The sequence below is a fragment of the Abramis brama genome (genome assembly GCF_963993115.1).
Source record: "Abramis brama genome assembly, chromosome: 1".
In the NCBI taxonomy this organism is placed as follows: domain Eukaryota; kingdom Metazoa; phylum Chordata; class Actinopteri; order Cypriniformes; family Leuciscidae; genus Abramis; species Abramis brama.
In genome coordinates, this window is record NC_139963.1 from 13,601,368 (window position 1) to 13,614,743 (window position 13,376).

The 13,376-nt window shown below is 41.3% G+C and overlaps 1 protein-coding gene across 1 annotated transcript; it reads right to left on the reverse strand.

Moving 5' to 3' along the window:
- Positions 1-8,668: 8,668 nt before the first annotated feature.
- Positions 8,669-13,163, reverse strand: LOC311086550 (tripartite motif-containing protein 16-like protein). The gene is made up of 6 exons (XM_084119483.1): positions 12,536-13,163; positions 11,452-11,547; positions 11,123-11,356; positions 10,177-10,336; positions 9,710-9,757; positions 8,669-9,460 (listed from the first exon to the last, which is right to left on the reverse strand). The coding sequence occupies exons 1-6, from the start codon at positions 13,112-13,114 to the stop codon at positions 8,937-8,939; spliced, it is 1,641 nt and encodes a 546-aa protein (XP_083975609.1). The 5' UTR covers positions 13,115-13,163; the 3' UTR covers positions 8,669-8,936.
- Positions 13,164-13,376: the final 213 nt, after the last annotated feature.

The following is a 13,376-nucleotide window of genomic DNA, read 5'->3' on the forward strand; positions in this document are numbered from 1 at the left end:
TGGTTTGCATTTTGCAATACGCTGCAGTTTCTTGGGAATAAATGGAAAAGGAGGAAGCGAAAGGAAAGGGGCTCTATCGGGAGAGATTAAACAACAACGCCAGGCAGCGTTATTTAGAGAAACTGCTTGACATCAACAACATGGACCCGTACGAAATGCCAGCTACAGAATGGACGAAAGACCCAGAAGCACTACCAGCTTTCACATGTGATTAAATGTAAATGAAAGCTCTGATTCAATGATTCTTTTGCACCATCACTCAAAACTGAGCACTTCAGTCTCTCGCTGCACATTTATTAGGGTGTTTTAGTAAAATACATATTGATAAATTTAGCCTATTGATGTTTATTATGTCTCACTCTCCCTGCAGCTCGGGGATTCCCCAGTGCCTCCACTGCTAGAGCAAGCACAACGTTGACAGCTCTGCAACTGAAAATTATGTCTCTCCCCTGTGGCTATCAGGTGAGACTCATTGAGCATCTCTTTCTAAAGAGCATCTTTCGCCAGCTGTTGTTTAACAACTCCGCGCCAATGATTGTCACATGCCAGGGCTACGCCTGGCCAAACGCTACTCATTTCATCTCAATGCTGTGACAGGCGTTAGCGCGAGATGCAGCCTGTAATACTTGGGCACTGACACTCGATCCCTGGAGTGTTGAGCTGGATTTTGGGGAAGATCAATTGAGGTTACTCACCACACACTTTCACAAGGTACATGGATGCAGCACTCTTTCCCCTGAGGCAGAAGGAGATGCGCATCCTGAATTATCTCAACGACTGGCTCATCCTGGTCCAGTCAGAGGCATAGTTGATTTCTCACAGGTCTGTGCTCCCTATAGCCATTTGAAATCCCTAGGACTCAGAATCAACCTAGCCAAGAGCTCACTGTCTCCCAGCCAGATAATCAGTCCGGAACCAAGACCCGATTTCATGTGAAGAACCGCTGGTGCTTTCCTTCCTACAGGAGCTAATGGACACGGGTCGCACCCCCTCCACGCTCAAAGTCTATGTGGCAGCCATAGCAGCACCACGCTCCTGTGGCCGGCCAATCACTGGGTAGAAGCAACCTGGTTGTTCACTTCTTGAAAGGGGCAAGGAGGCTCAACCCGCCTCGTCCTCTTACCTTACCCTCCTGGGACCTATCGACGGTCCTTAGGGCTCTCAAAGGCCCCCCTTCTAGCTGCTACAGTCGGCCGAGTTACGGCCACTTTTGCTTAAAGGCCCGTGCACACCGGGACGATTATCGCGCATGCTTTTGGCTGACGTTTAACGCCTCGGGACTAAACAAAGGACTCCAATGTGAGTGCGCACACCGACGCGCAAAACGGCAGACGTAAAAGCGTAATTTAAAAAAAAAATGCCTCGGGTCCTTTTTTTGGTTTGACGTGCCGCGTTAAAAACTGGCCGACCAATGAAATTGGCACTTTTGTTCACGTGCCTGGAGCTGCTGAAGTTACAGTACTTGGTGGTGCTCAAGCACAAAACGGTCTCGCCGAACTCACATTGAAGAAGATGACGAAGAAGATGCAATGACTCGGCAAGATGAATGTAGAGCTGCTGGTCTCTTTGGTGTCTGAACACAAAGAGCTTTATGACAGACGCCACAGCGTCTACAAAAATCTCAATAAGAGGGAGTTGATATGGAGAGGAATTGCAGATAAAATAGGATTCGATGGTGAGTTTCATTTCACTTAATTTTCTTTCATGTACATAGGCTTGTATCTTTTCCCTGCAAACTTTTGACCATCGCCATCGTTTGTGTGCTGTAGTGAAGGAGGTTAAACAGAAGTGGAAAAGCTTACGCGATACATACATGAGGAAAAAGCGTGAGGATGATTGCCGGAGTGGACAGGCTGCTAAAAACAAGAAGTCGAGGAAGTTTATGAAGGTGATGGAGTTCCTTGCAACAACAACTGAATTTCGAAGATATTAACATTAGAACATTACAATACATATTTGTGTGAGCTATACGATATGTAATGCATTGACATTAAACAGTGATTAACATGATATCATGGCATGTTCCCTGTATAATGTGTGATCACACCTCTAGTTCAATATACTAGTTTGTGTTCTGTGTATAGTTAACCTCTGTCTAACTCGTGTTGCACGATGTGTGGAACATTAAAATTGAATCTAAACTACATTTGTAATCAAACATTGATTTGGTCAAGATGGATATGAAGAGTGGCATGGCCCACAGTGTGAATGATTGTTTCTGATGTAAACTGAATTTATCTTTACAGTGTTCACAGCAATATTTCTGCTGAAAACATGGGTGAAGTGTTTGATCAAGTGGTGGTCCAAATAAATGTGAGCGAAAGTGAGAAGGCACCAGTTACACGTCTTCAGGATCAGGCCAGTTTGGTCAGCCCTCTTCTGCTCTTTTTCCTCACCAGTCACCAGTGTCCCACCATCAGGACACCCCGCAGACCCCTACAAACTATGGGTGCTCTGCCAGCTCTCAGGCACAACAACAGATGTGTATTATACACCATTATATTTCTTTTTATAGTTTTATAGTTTTTTTACATTCAAGAAATATAGTTGAGAGTTTTTATATCATAAATGGTCCATTCTGCAAAATTGGTGCAAACTGCTGTCCCACAACCAAAAAACCAAATTTTAGATGTTTACAAATATCCTCCTATTATCTATTGAATCCCACAATACTATTTAAAATATCAGTCATATATAAAATATCATTAATATATATATAAAATCATAATTTATTGGTTACTTTCAATTGGGAGGTGGCTGTCCCGAACCCTAACCCCTAAATTTCAATGTTGTTTTTAAAAATATATTTTTGATTTCTTTTAAAAAGTTAAGTTAAAAAAAACAACATGTATTTTATAGTTTTTTTAAATATTAATATTATTATATATTATAATTATTTTCAATTGTTCAGAACTGTGCTAGGTAACATGTGCTGGTTATCATCTTTGAACTAGGCTCAAAAGTATCTAAAATTGTCACTACCGAAACAGTCATGACCGAAACATGTCATCATTGTTTTGGTAGTGACAAAAGGGAACATATAATAATTTATTTGGGGGAAATAAACAATTTTAGTACATTTATGCAAATCATTAGTATCAATGTTTTAGTATGTGAGTTGAAATTCTGTAATGTGATGTGATCTCTACCAAAACATTTCTGTCAACGAAAATGTGCCGTCACGACCAAACCATGGGATGTTTGTCTAAAATAAAGTATATTGAATTATCAACTAAGATGTTAACATTTTTCTCCCAGCAGGAGTTTTATATGGAACAATGGTAATACAATTCATAATAGGAAGTCATTGTACATGGAGAATTGGGTTCGGCACAACATTTTAATTGTTAACCGGCTTATTGACAAGAATGGGCAATTAACACGTATCCTAATTTTATTTCAAAATAAGGTTTATTTGTAAATGAAAAAGAATTTAACTAAGAAATTAAGGCTATCCCTAATGGCATAATAATCTGAACCAAATTCTCAGGCGTAGATGTTAATAATACAACCTTACAAAATCCTCAACTTTTTGTAAATGGTCTCTCCTTATTTTAATGTCAAATAATGTCGGTTCCAGTCCTCCATGTAAATCAAAATGGCTTAAACCTTATTGTCAGGTTTAGAGAAGACTCAAACAGGCGAGTAAATATAAACAATGTTTATTTAGAACAGAAGCACAGAACCAGCAGATGTAATGGTGAGTTGGTCATGTAAACCTGAAAGATAGACCTTATCTGAATAGTAATATAAATGTCTTTGCAGGTGGAGTGTAAAAAGGATGATGAAGATGATCAACGTAGAAGGCAGATCAGAATGAAGATGAGCATCTTAGGTAAGCAACAGCTAGTTAGTCTTGTGCATCCATGTAAGGACAAGACCAGACACTGAACAGGAGACGAAGGGTTGTATATAAAGCAACCCAGCGGATTTGCCAGGCGCGCGCCAGGAGCGGTTCACAGCCAAGGAGAGCAACGCTCTCGTCAGGGACGTTGGGGATGGAGAAACACACCCAAATTAACTTCGGTTAAAAAGGCGTATGATAATTTGGGTAAATGTGTAAGCTAGATGTATGCTTTTATAATAAATTGTCTATCTATCTATCTATCTATCTATCTATCTATCTAATTATCTATCTATCTATCATCTATCTATCTATCGTAATAATGTATGATTTGCAAAAATGAAAACTGCTGTTTCTGTGTAGATGAGAGAATCAAAGTGCATTCGCGTTGTGCACACGCTACATTGATTATGGCCAAGCATGCGCCCTTAAAATAGCATATGAATAACATGCGCAACGCGCCACTGACTTTAAACAATTTTTTCCTGGTTAGTAGCGCAATTGTTTTCTAAACCTGCAAAATAGCATGAAGGAACTAGGGGTGACCCCGAATAGTCGAAGATTCGATGCTTCGATAGGAGGAGCCTGATTCGACTACCGATCTCACGGTCGAATCTTCGCAGAGGTGTTATGAAACGAGGATCATGCCACTTTGGCTATATGAGGGCGCTCAATGTCTGATTTCACATAGAACTAGCTTTTATGTCAATACGTTAATATTCAGCCTATTATGATAATGCTGTAGGCCTATATAAAAATGTGCAAGAAGCTTTTAATAAAAAATTTTTAACGTGCGTGAATAAATCCAAACACCCCGCGTCCGCGTGACAGATTTAAGTTTCACTTTCAATCCGTGACCGACAGAGGAGCGTCTTCGCGGCAAGGATTTAAATCTTTAACAATGTCTGGGATAAGAAAATCTAAAGTGTGGATGTACACCATCAGAAAGGATATTCTCCAAGGCTGGATTTAGCATCAGGAAAACCATGATCGCACTTCTGCCGGCCAACGTTAACATGTTTCACGCATAGACTGGGTTTCACGGTTAGAATGTATTTTATCCGCGCGCACAATTTGAAAAGACTCCAACGGACACAGACAGAGTGAAAGATTGGATTTGTTCTCTCGATCAGGTACAAGTGATTTAAAAACTTTTCAGCCGGTTCTAATTTTATTTTTGGATGCTGTGAACATTTTTAGCTAAAAAGACTGCCTCTCCAGTTTAGCATTTATTGTTGTTTCTGCAGTTAAAAAGACAAAGTTGAAAATTCTGGCTACTATCGTTATTTTAATAATTTCTTTATTTTATTTATTAATCTGTCAGGGTTATCTAATCTAACTATTTTGTGGCTTGTGTTTTGAATATATGTTCCCCTGCACTTTAGGCATTTTGCACACATTTGCTCCTCATCCTGTGACTTGATTCTGATTTATTTCGTTTTGTATTTTTATTTATTAGAAAGGTAGGCCTATATTCTGTTCTAATTTAATTTAGTAAATTAATTGTTTATTTTTTCGGTGCATCGATGTTGTGCTGTAGGCTGGCCTGCTCGCACAGGTAATTTAGCCGATTTAATTTGATTTGCATGTGAAATGCAAATCTGCAGTGTGGCCTTTCTGGAGTTATTTATGTTATTTCTTAGTTTTATTGATCAAAAGTGTTTTTATACATTTTCTTCTATATCTTTGTGTGATTTTCTGTACATCGCGGCTTTGAAACGTTAAAGCCCCGCCCCCAGCCCCACCCCCATACACATGATTCGACTATTAGTCGACTATAGGCAAGGCATGACGATTCTGATTCGACTATGAAAATCCATAGTCGGGGACAGCCCTAGAAGGAACGTTTGCGCTGGAACACGCCTCCTTTTTTGCGCTGAACCGCCCACGGAGCGCAAGTTCATTCCCTAGTTTAGCGACGTGCTTCTGTGGAGGGAGAAGCGCGCTTTGCGCGGGTGCAAAATAGGAATGATACATGCGTCGGTGTACAAAGTCAATTGCGCTGGGTGCAAGATAGGACCCTCTGACTCTCTGACACTACTACAACTGCTTCCAGGCCCGGACTGGCCATCGGGAGCACCGGGAGAATTCCCGGTGGCCTGGCGACTAATTTGGCCTGCTGCCAGCCAGCGTTTATTTTTATTTTATTTTTTTATCTATTATTATTATTATTTTATACTACTACCTTTACCAGTGATCATTTTCGAATTCGTCATTCAATAAAATTATTATAATAAAATAAAATCATGAATCTGTTAGTCTTGACTGGCAAGGCTACGATTCCACTTAAAGCCTCAGCCAAACGGTTAAACAGAAAATGCAACCATCACCCGATGATGGAGAGAAAACGGCCAGGTGGAGCAGAGAGGGAAAGTAGCCTACAACGAAAAGGAAAGCACTCAGAGAGCAAGCATCAAAATGTTGCAAAATGAATGACCTGTTCAGGGCTTCAAGTGCAGGTCAGTTTCATCTATAAATACTGTACTTTTTTCTTCGTTAACTTAGTATTGAAATGCTAGCAAATGTAAGCGGTAGCTATAGCGCCCCTATTACTATCATCACTCAAAATACTGTATGCTAAAGGAGATTAATATTATTTAGTGTAAAGTTACATTAGTAATTTAGCAGACAAATATTAACATGTATGTGGTACTGGGAGCAGGGAGACCGGAGTGATAGTGCAGACAGTTTAACACAAGAATCTTTTAGATGCTTATAATCCTAATGCGTCATAAAGTTAACAAAATGTGATGTAAATTAACAAATGGGGAACTAAGATTGTGATTGTGAAGATTGAGTTTATAGAGACTAAACATGCCACACTTATGATTTGCATAAACCATAGTATGTAAACACGTCTGAAACATTAATCCAAACGTTTACAAGGACACAAAGACCAAACCACATAGAAGGAAAATCATTAGATGAGAAAATGAGATACATGTTTAGATATATTTCTCAAGTGGATATATATATATTTGGGGGGCCCGCCACGGAACTCCAGCACCTGGGGATGAAGTGTCGCATGGCCTGCGATGTCTTCTGCACCTCTGAGTAGCGCTCAGCGAACCCTTTCACAGACGGGCCGAAGAGTCCCGAAGGAGACACAGGCGCGTCGAGGAAGGTGGCTCTGTCAGAGTCCTTCATGTCGGACAGCGTAAGCCACAAGTGTCTCGTAGAGCTAAGTCTGTGGCTTTCTGAGATCCGTGAAGTTAGCCGGATCTGGGCCCGCCTCGTCCATAGAACGGAGAAGGTTGGCTTGATAAACTTGAAGCACGGCCATGGAATGAACTGCTGAAGCGGCCTGACCGGCGGAGGCATAAGCGCGACCGATGAGGGCCGAGGTAGTCCGACAGGCTTTGGAAGGCAGGGCAGGTTTGGACTGCCACTCCGCGGATGGTGGGCAGAGGTGCGTGGCCACTGCTTCCTCGACGGGAGGAATGGCGGGAGGTAGCCTTTGTCCTTCGTGCCGTCGACAGTCGAGAGTGTCGAAGAGACAGAGGAACGCAACCTTGTGGAAAATGGCGCCTTCCAACACTTGGATAGCTCCTCGTGCAGCTCGGGCAGGAACGGAGCGGGCCTCGAGTGAGGCGTCGGGCGGCGTCCGGGGAGAAAGCAGCCATCAAGCCTGTTGGGCGCGGGCTCTTCGGGCAGCGACCAATCGAGGCCAAGGTCCTCCACGGCCTTAGTAAGGAGGCTAAGAAGTTTGGCATCGAAGCTGGCCCGTACTCCACTGGACTCTTGCAGCGAAGGGGTGGGGTCCGGAATGGAGCCCGACCACTCTTCACTCCCCGGGGCGAGAAGAGAACAGCTATCTTCTGCCTTGTCTCCCTCAAACTCGTCAGGCATGGTGGGAGCGGTGGCGGAAGCCGGGCGCTGGCCATCCGTGAGAGAGGTGGGAGAGTCGATGAGCGATGCACGCAGGGATACCACCGGCGTGTCTTCGCGGGGAGAATCACCTTCCGGGGGGCTCTGAGAGCTGCCCTTCTTACGGCGCGGCCCAGACGAGAGAAGCGGAGGGGTGGGGTCCACATCGAACAGTGCCGGTCGAGCTCGCAGGGTCGACATGGTCATGGAGTCGCATTCCGGGCAGCCACCCTGGGAAAGCGCGTGTTCGTCGTGGTTTCTGCCCAGGCAGGAAGCGCACAGAATGTGGCGGTCCCCGTCGCAGAGCTGGGCTCTGCACGAGCCGCACCTGGAACGAGGCATTTGCAACAACGCCTCGGCTCGGCTTTGCGTGTGTCACGGCGGCGAACACACATAGAAGCGAGAAAGGATATAGGCGCCGGATGGCACAGCAAGAGCGGCGGCTGAAGGCGGCGAGAAGAAGACCGGCTTCCTCAGACACTTATTCTGCGATGCAGATGCTCGTCCCGCTGCAGTGCCTTTTCGACGGCGCAGTCTTCTCTCCGGAGATCCAGCGATGTGAATACTTGGCTGAAGAGATGAAAAATCAAAGAGCACCCTATCGGGATCTGGCTTATATAGGCATAAGCCACCCCCATTCTGGCGGCATGTAACGACTGAGAGCGCCCGCACCCTCATGCTTACGTCAAGAGCAGCCTACCGATAGGTTGCAGCAGTTGCTGCAGAGCGACCAATAGGCGCGCGAGCTGCCTCGCTTCTGTTTAACAATTTTTCTCACATTTTGAACTGTGATTGTTTTCCAGCACTATTTTCTCCACTACTAATGTCATTTTCCACATTTACATTGTTCACAACCAATTCTGTTATTTCATTATTCAAAACCACACTATCCTCAATCTGTTCATTTTGTTTGTGTTTAATAATTTCAAATGAAAGGATACTTTTAATAGTAAAATTAAAATGATTATGTGTCACTACAATAAAAAGTAAATGAATATGATTTCCATCAATACGATTATAGCTTGATAAACACACACACGCCATTCTTACTGTCTCTATAAAGGATTTAATACACACATTTATTCTTCACAGAGTTATTTCTGTGGCAGAAGTTAAGCTATAATAAAGAAAATTAAAATAAGAGTCTCTGTATCTCACTGTTACTGATTTATTGTGCAGATCAAAGTATTATGGGTAAAATCTCTCTACAATCTGTTCTGAAACATCAACACAGTTTCACTGATGATCCATAATTAACCCAAAACCCAGGATAGAGCGTCTGAGTGAATGTGGTCTGGACTGTGTGGATGAGGCTCATTGTGTCAGAGACGCTGTAGAAGGACAGAGTTCCTGCACTGTGATCCACATACACTCCTATTCTTCTGCTGATGGACTTTACAGGGAGATCAGTGCGAATGTTATTGTGCCAGAATGTGTATCTGGAGGAAGAGCAGGACAAACTCCAGGACTGATCATTATATCCAAAACAACAATCATTACCCCATCCCTTCGTGCTGATGCTCTTATATGACACTGATATATACACACCATCATCTCCAGTCCACTCAATCTCCCAGTAACAGCGTCCACACACACTCTCTCTACACAGCACCTGAGAATAACAATCAAATCTGTCTGGATGATCAGGATACGGCTGCTCTGTGTCAGTGACAGTAATCACTCTGTTCCTCTCAGACAGACTGAGGCGTTTATTCACTGTGTTCAGATCCAGAGTGAGCTGATGGGAATCTGATGGAGAGAAAACACATCAGAAACAGGAATTATGAATCTGTCTGATCTTTTAATGTATCTGAACTCTTCATGAATCAATGTTCAATGTATCATCATTGTCTCAGTACAGCTGACCAAATATCCTGTGCAAATCATCATTTACATGATTAATTATAAAACTCTTCTATCATGATTTATTTCTCCTTCTACAGGAAGAACATGAACACATTCAGTGAGTTTTTTTTTGCTTGTTTTCTAGTGACTCACATTGTAGGAAGTCGTTCCTGGTCTTGGGATTCATGTTGGTGAAAGTGACTGTGGAAATAAATATGAATTAATTCATTTGAACATTCATTTCTGAGAAAAAAATGTAATATGATATTAGACTAATTTCTGAGAGCAGATTAATATTCTCCAGGGGCTTCATTTATAAAACACACACATCGGATTGATCCTAAATTCGATGGATTTCATCCTCCGTCATGTATATAAACGCTTGTCCACGATGATGAGTCCGTATTTCTGAACCATCAAGAGATATTTGTGGCCGTTCTGTAGGAGGATTTGATGGACTTGAATTTAATTTATTAATAACTGTGATTTAAAACTGGGATGCATTTAATATTTTTTTTCTACAAAATTGACGTTTTATAAATCGTAGGAACATTACGGTTGTACGTTCAGATTTGGGATCTTTCTCCACATGTCTGTATAAACGAGGCGCAGGACTTTACCTCCGTCTGAGATCTTCTTGATCTCCTCTTTGCAGAAATCCTCCAGTTTGTCTCTCAGCTGACGGACAGATTCTCTCATGCCATCAAAAGAGGAGAGAGAACTGAAGGAAACGTCGGGTTCGTCTGTAGATTCAGGAGGTGCTGAGAGAGACTGGAAACTCTACAGAAAACTCATCATCTCCACACTTCAGCCAATAACCTGCACTATATCAGATCTGAGCGGCTCTTGTTGACTTGACTTCTCTTCAGTGACTCACTTCAATCCAGCACTTTCACACAATCAGCACATTCTATATATGTATATATATATATATATATATATATATATATATATATATATATATATATATATATACTTAAGAGCAGATTGAATTCAATTATTTTTAAAATAATTATTTTTATTAAATTAATGTCTCATAGTCTAAATTTATCTTAAATGCAATTAGCTAATATTTAGAGAGCTTTTTGACCAACATAAGTAGGATTTAAGTATCTGTATCTGTATAAGTATCTGTAAAATTGTTTGTTTAATTTTATCAACATTATCAACTTTGAAGATCACCTGACCCAATTCTGGTGCCAATTACTGAAATTATTTTAGTAGAAATAAAAGATTTCATTAAAAAGAGGGTGAAAAATCTAGTTGGCTGGATATTGATACCATCAAGTTAACTGATTCATCAAGACAGAAGAAAGCAGAAGGAAAAATTTGTTAATATTTAATGGTAAATTTCCCAGGGCTTTGTAAGTGTGTCTCTTTAAACAGAAGATGATCAGATGAGAGTCTGACTGATGATTATATGATAACACAACACTTGACTGAATCTGACTGAATTCCTGACAACATCTCAGTCAACGGCTCATTCTGCTCTCATGAAATGTTTCTCTGTCATAGCAGGATCTTGCTCAAGTCCACTATGATCCTGTTCTTCTAGATCTCTGTTACCTGCAGGAACTGGATGTGATCTTGTGTGTGTGAAAGCTGCTCCAGCTCAGCGTCTCTCCTCCTCAGATCATTGATCTCCTGCTCCAGTCGCTCCAGTCGTCCTTCAGCTCGACTCACTGCAGTCTTTTCCTGATCTCTGATCCGCTGTGTGACCTCAGAGCGGCTTCTCTCAATGGAGCGGATGATGTCAGTGAAGATCCTCTCACTGTCCTCCACTGCTGTGTGTGCAGAGCGCTGTTACACACACATCACAATCACACAGTGGCTTCAGCACGACTGACAGAGTCCAAACTGAGACGTCTCAAACTTCTCTTCTTCTCCAGACTCACCTTATGAAACTTCACAGCCTCTCTCAGATGCTGAAGATCTTTCTGTCTCTGCTGGATTCTCTGACGGATCTTCATCTGCGTCTCCTTCAGCTGTTTCTGGAGGACAAACCAATGACAGGGAATGACACATAAAACTACTTAAAATATGGTGACGCGTCAATAACATCAAACCTCATTGGTTCTTTCATGTCACAGTCACATGACTAAACACCATGATGTCATGACACAAACACCAGTGAAGTTTGATGTTTTTGATGTCATCATATTTGATTTGGGCTCCACATACATGAGTTTATCAATGATTTGATTTGTGAATAAAAATTTGGCTCTTTTAAATGTAGCATGTTTTAAAGACTGCACTTATTTTGGAAATGATATACTTTAAAAGAATATAATTGTGAAATAGAACTGAGCGTGATGTTTTCAGACACGTATTTGCATGTTAATTGCTATTAAATGAAAATGTATTATAGTTTAAATGTAAATATAAATATAAAGCAATTACCTGAACTTAAGAGTGACTTTTTGACCCACTTAAGTAAGATTTAAGTATATAATGTAATTTCATAATTCTATTGAGTTAAATTGAAATATTAAAATGTACTTCAAAGTAAAACTTTTAATTTTACATTATAAAAAAGTGTACTTTATAAAGTGTTCTTATGAAACAGTCATGAAAGTTGACTCTCTTTAAGTGCACTTAAGTGGCCTTGCATTTCATTAATATTATATTATCTGCAAGTACAGTTTTTTTTATTTTGTTTTTTTTTATTATACTTTTAATTTGAAGTACACTACAAGTGCATGTCAATACACATAAGCGTACTCCTTTCTTTATCTAGTTGTTTAGATTACTTTTATGCTTTTTCTCCATTTTGGAGACTGACCATTTTGCATTGACTTACAATGACTTTCTCACTGACTTTCAATGTATAAACTAAAATAGATGAGGCATTCTTCAAAATATCATCTTTTATATTCCACAGAAGAAACTCAGTCAAACCGGTTTGGAACAACATGAGTAAATGAGTGAGTAAATGAAGACACTTTCATTTCTGCGTGATCAATCCCTCTCAGTTCATACCTGTTTCTCTGTCCTCTGTGCTGCAGTTGATACAGTGTTGTGGTTTTTATGTTCACTCTCCTTACACCACACACAGATGCACTGTTGATCAGTGATACAGAACATTTCTAGCTCTTTATCATGTTTACGGCAGATCATGTCCTGCAGTCGTCCAGTGGCATCAATCACTTTGTGTGGCTTACGAGAGTGAAATTCCTCATGACGGTCAAAATGAGTTTGACAGTAAGATTCCTGACACACCAGACAGGACTTGACGGCTTTGTATTTTCTTCCAGTACAGACGTCACACTGCACGTCTCCAGCTCCAGCGTAACAGTCAGCAGGAAGTTTAGTCTTCTTCAGTTTCTCCACCAGTTCAGCCAGAATGGTGTTTTTAGCTAAAGCAGGTCTTGGACTGAAGGTCTGTCTGCACTGAGGACAGCTGTAGACTCTCTTCTCATCCTCCTGATCCCAGCAGTCTGTAATACAGATCTTACAGTAACTGTGTCCACAGAGGATAGCCACTGGATCCTTCAGGAGATCCAGACACACTGGACACGTGAACTCATTCTGATCCACTGAAATTCTGGCTTCTGCCATTTTACTGCATGAATATAGAGAGACACAAACACACAACAGCTCAACAATACTTCAGTTTCTGTTTCTCTGAACTGAGGAGTTGAAATAGTTTCCTGCTTCTTTGTTTGAGTGACGTGTGTAAAACAGGAGTGTCTGTAAAGCAGCTTCCTCATTCCTGGTGAAGGAGTCAAAAACTCTTTAAGTGGAGTCAAAAACATTGTAAGTATACGAGTTCCAAGCATACATTCTGTGTTATACAGTAGGGAGAGCAGGGTAAGTTGTC

Coding starts and splice junctions, on each gene's coding strand:
- LOC311086550 (XM_084119483.1), bottom strand. CDS start 13,114: ATGGCAGAAGCCAGAATTTCAGTGGATCAGAATGAGTTCACGTGTCCA. Junction 11,548..12,535: donor CACAGAGGACAGAGAAACAG/GTATGAACTGAG, acceptor TTTGTCCTCCAG/AAACAGCTGAAGGAGACGCA. Junction 9,461..9,709: donor CAGGAACGACTTCCTACAAT/GTGAGTCACTAG, acceptor TCTCTCCATCAG/ATTCCCATCAGCTCACTCTG.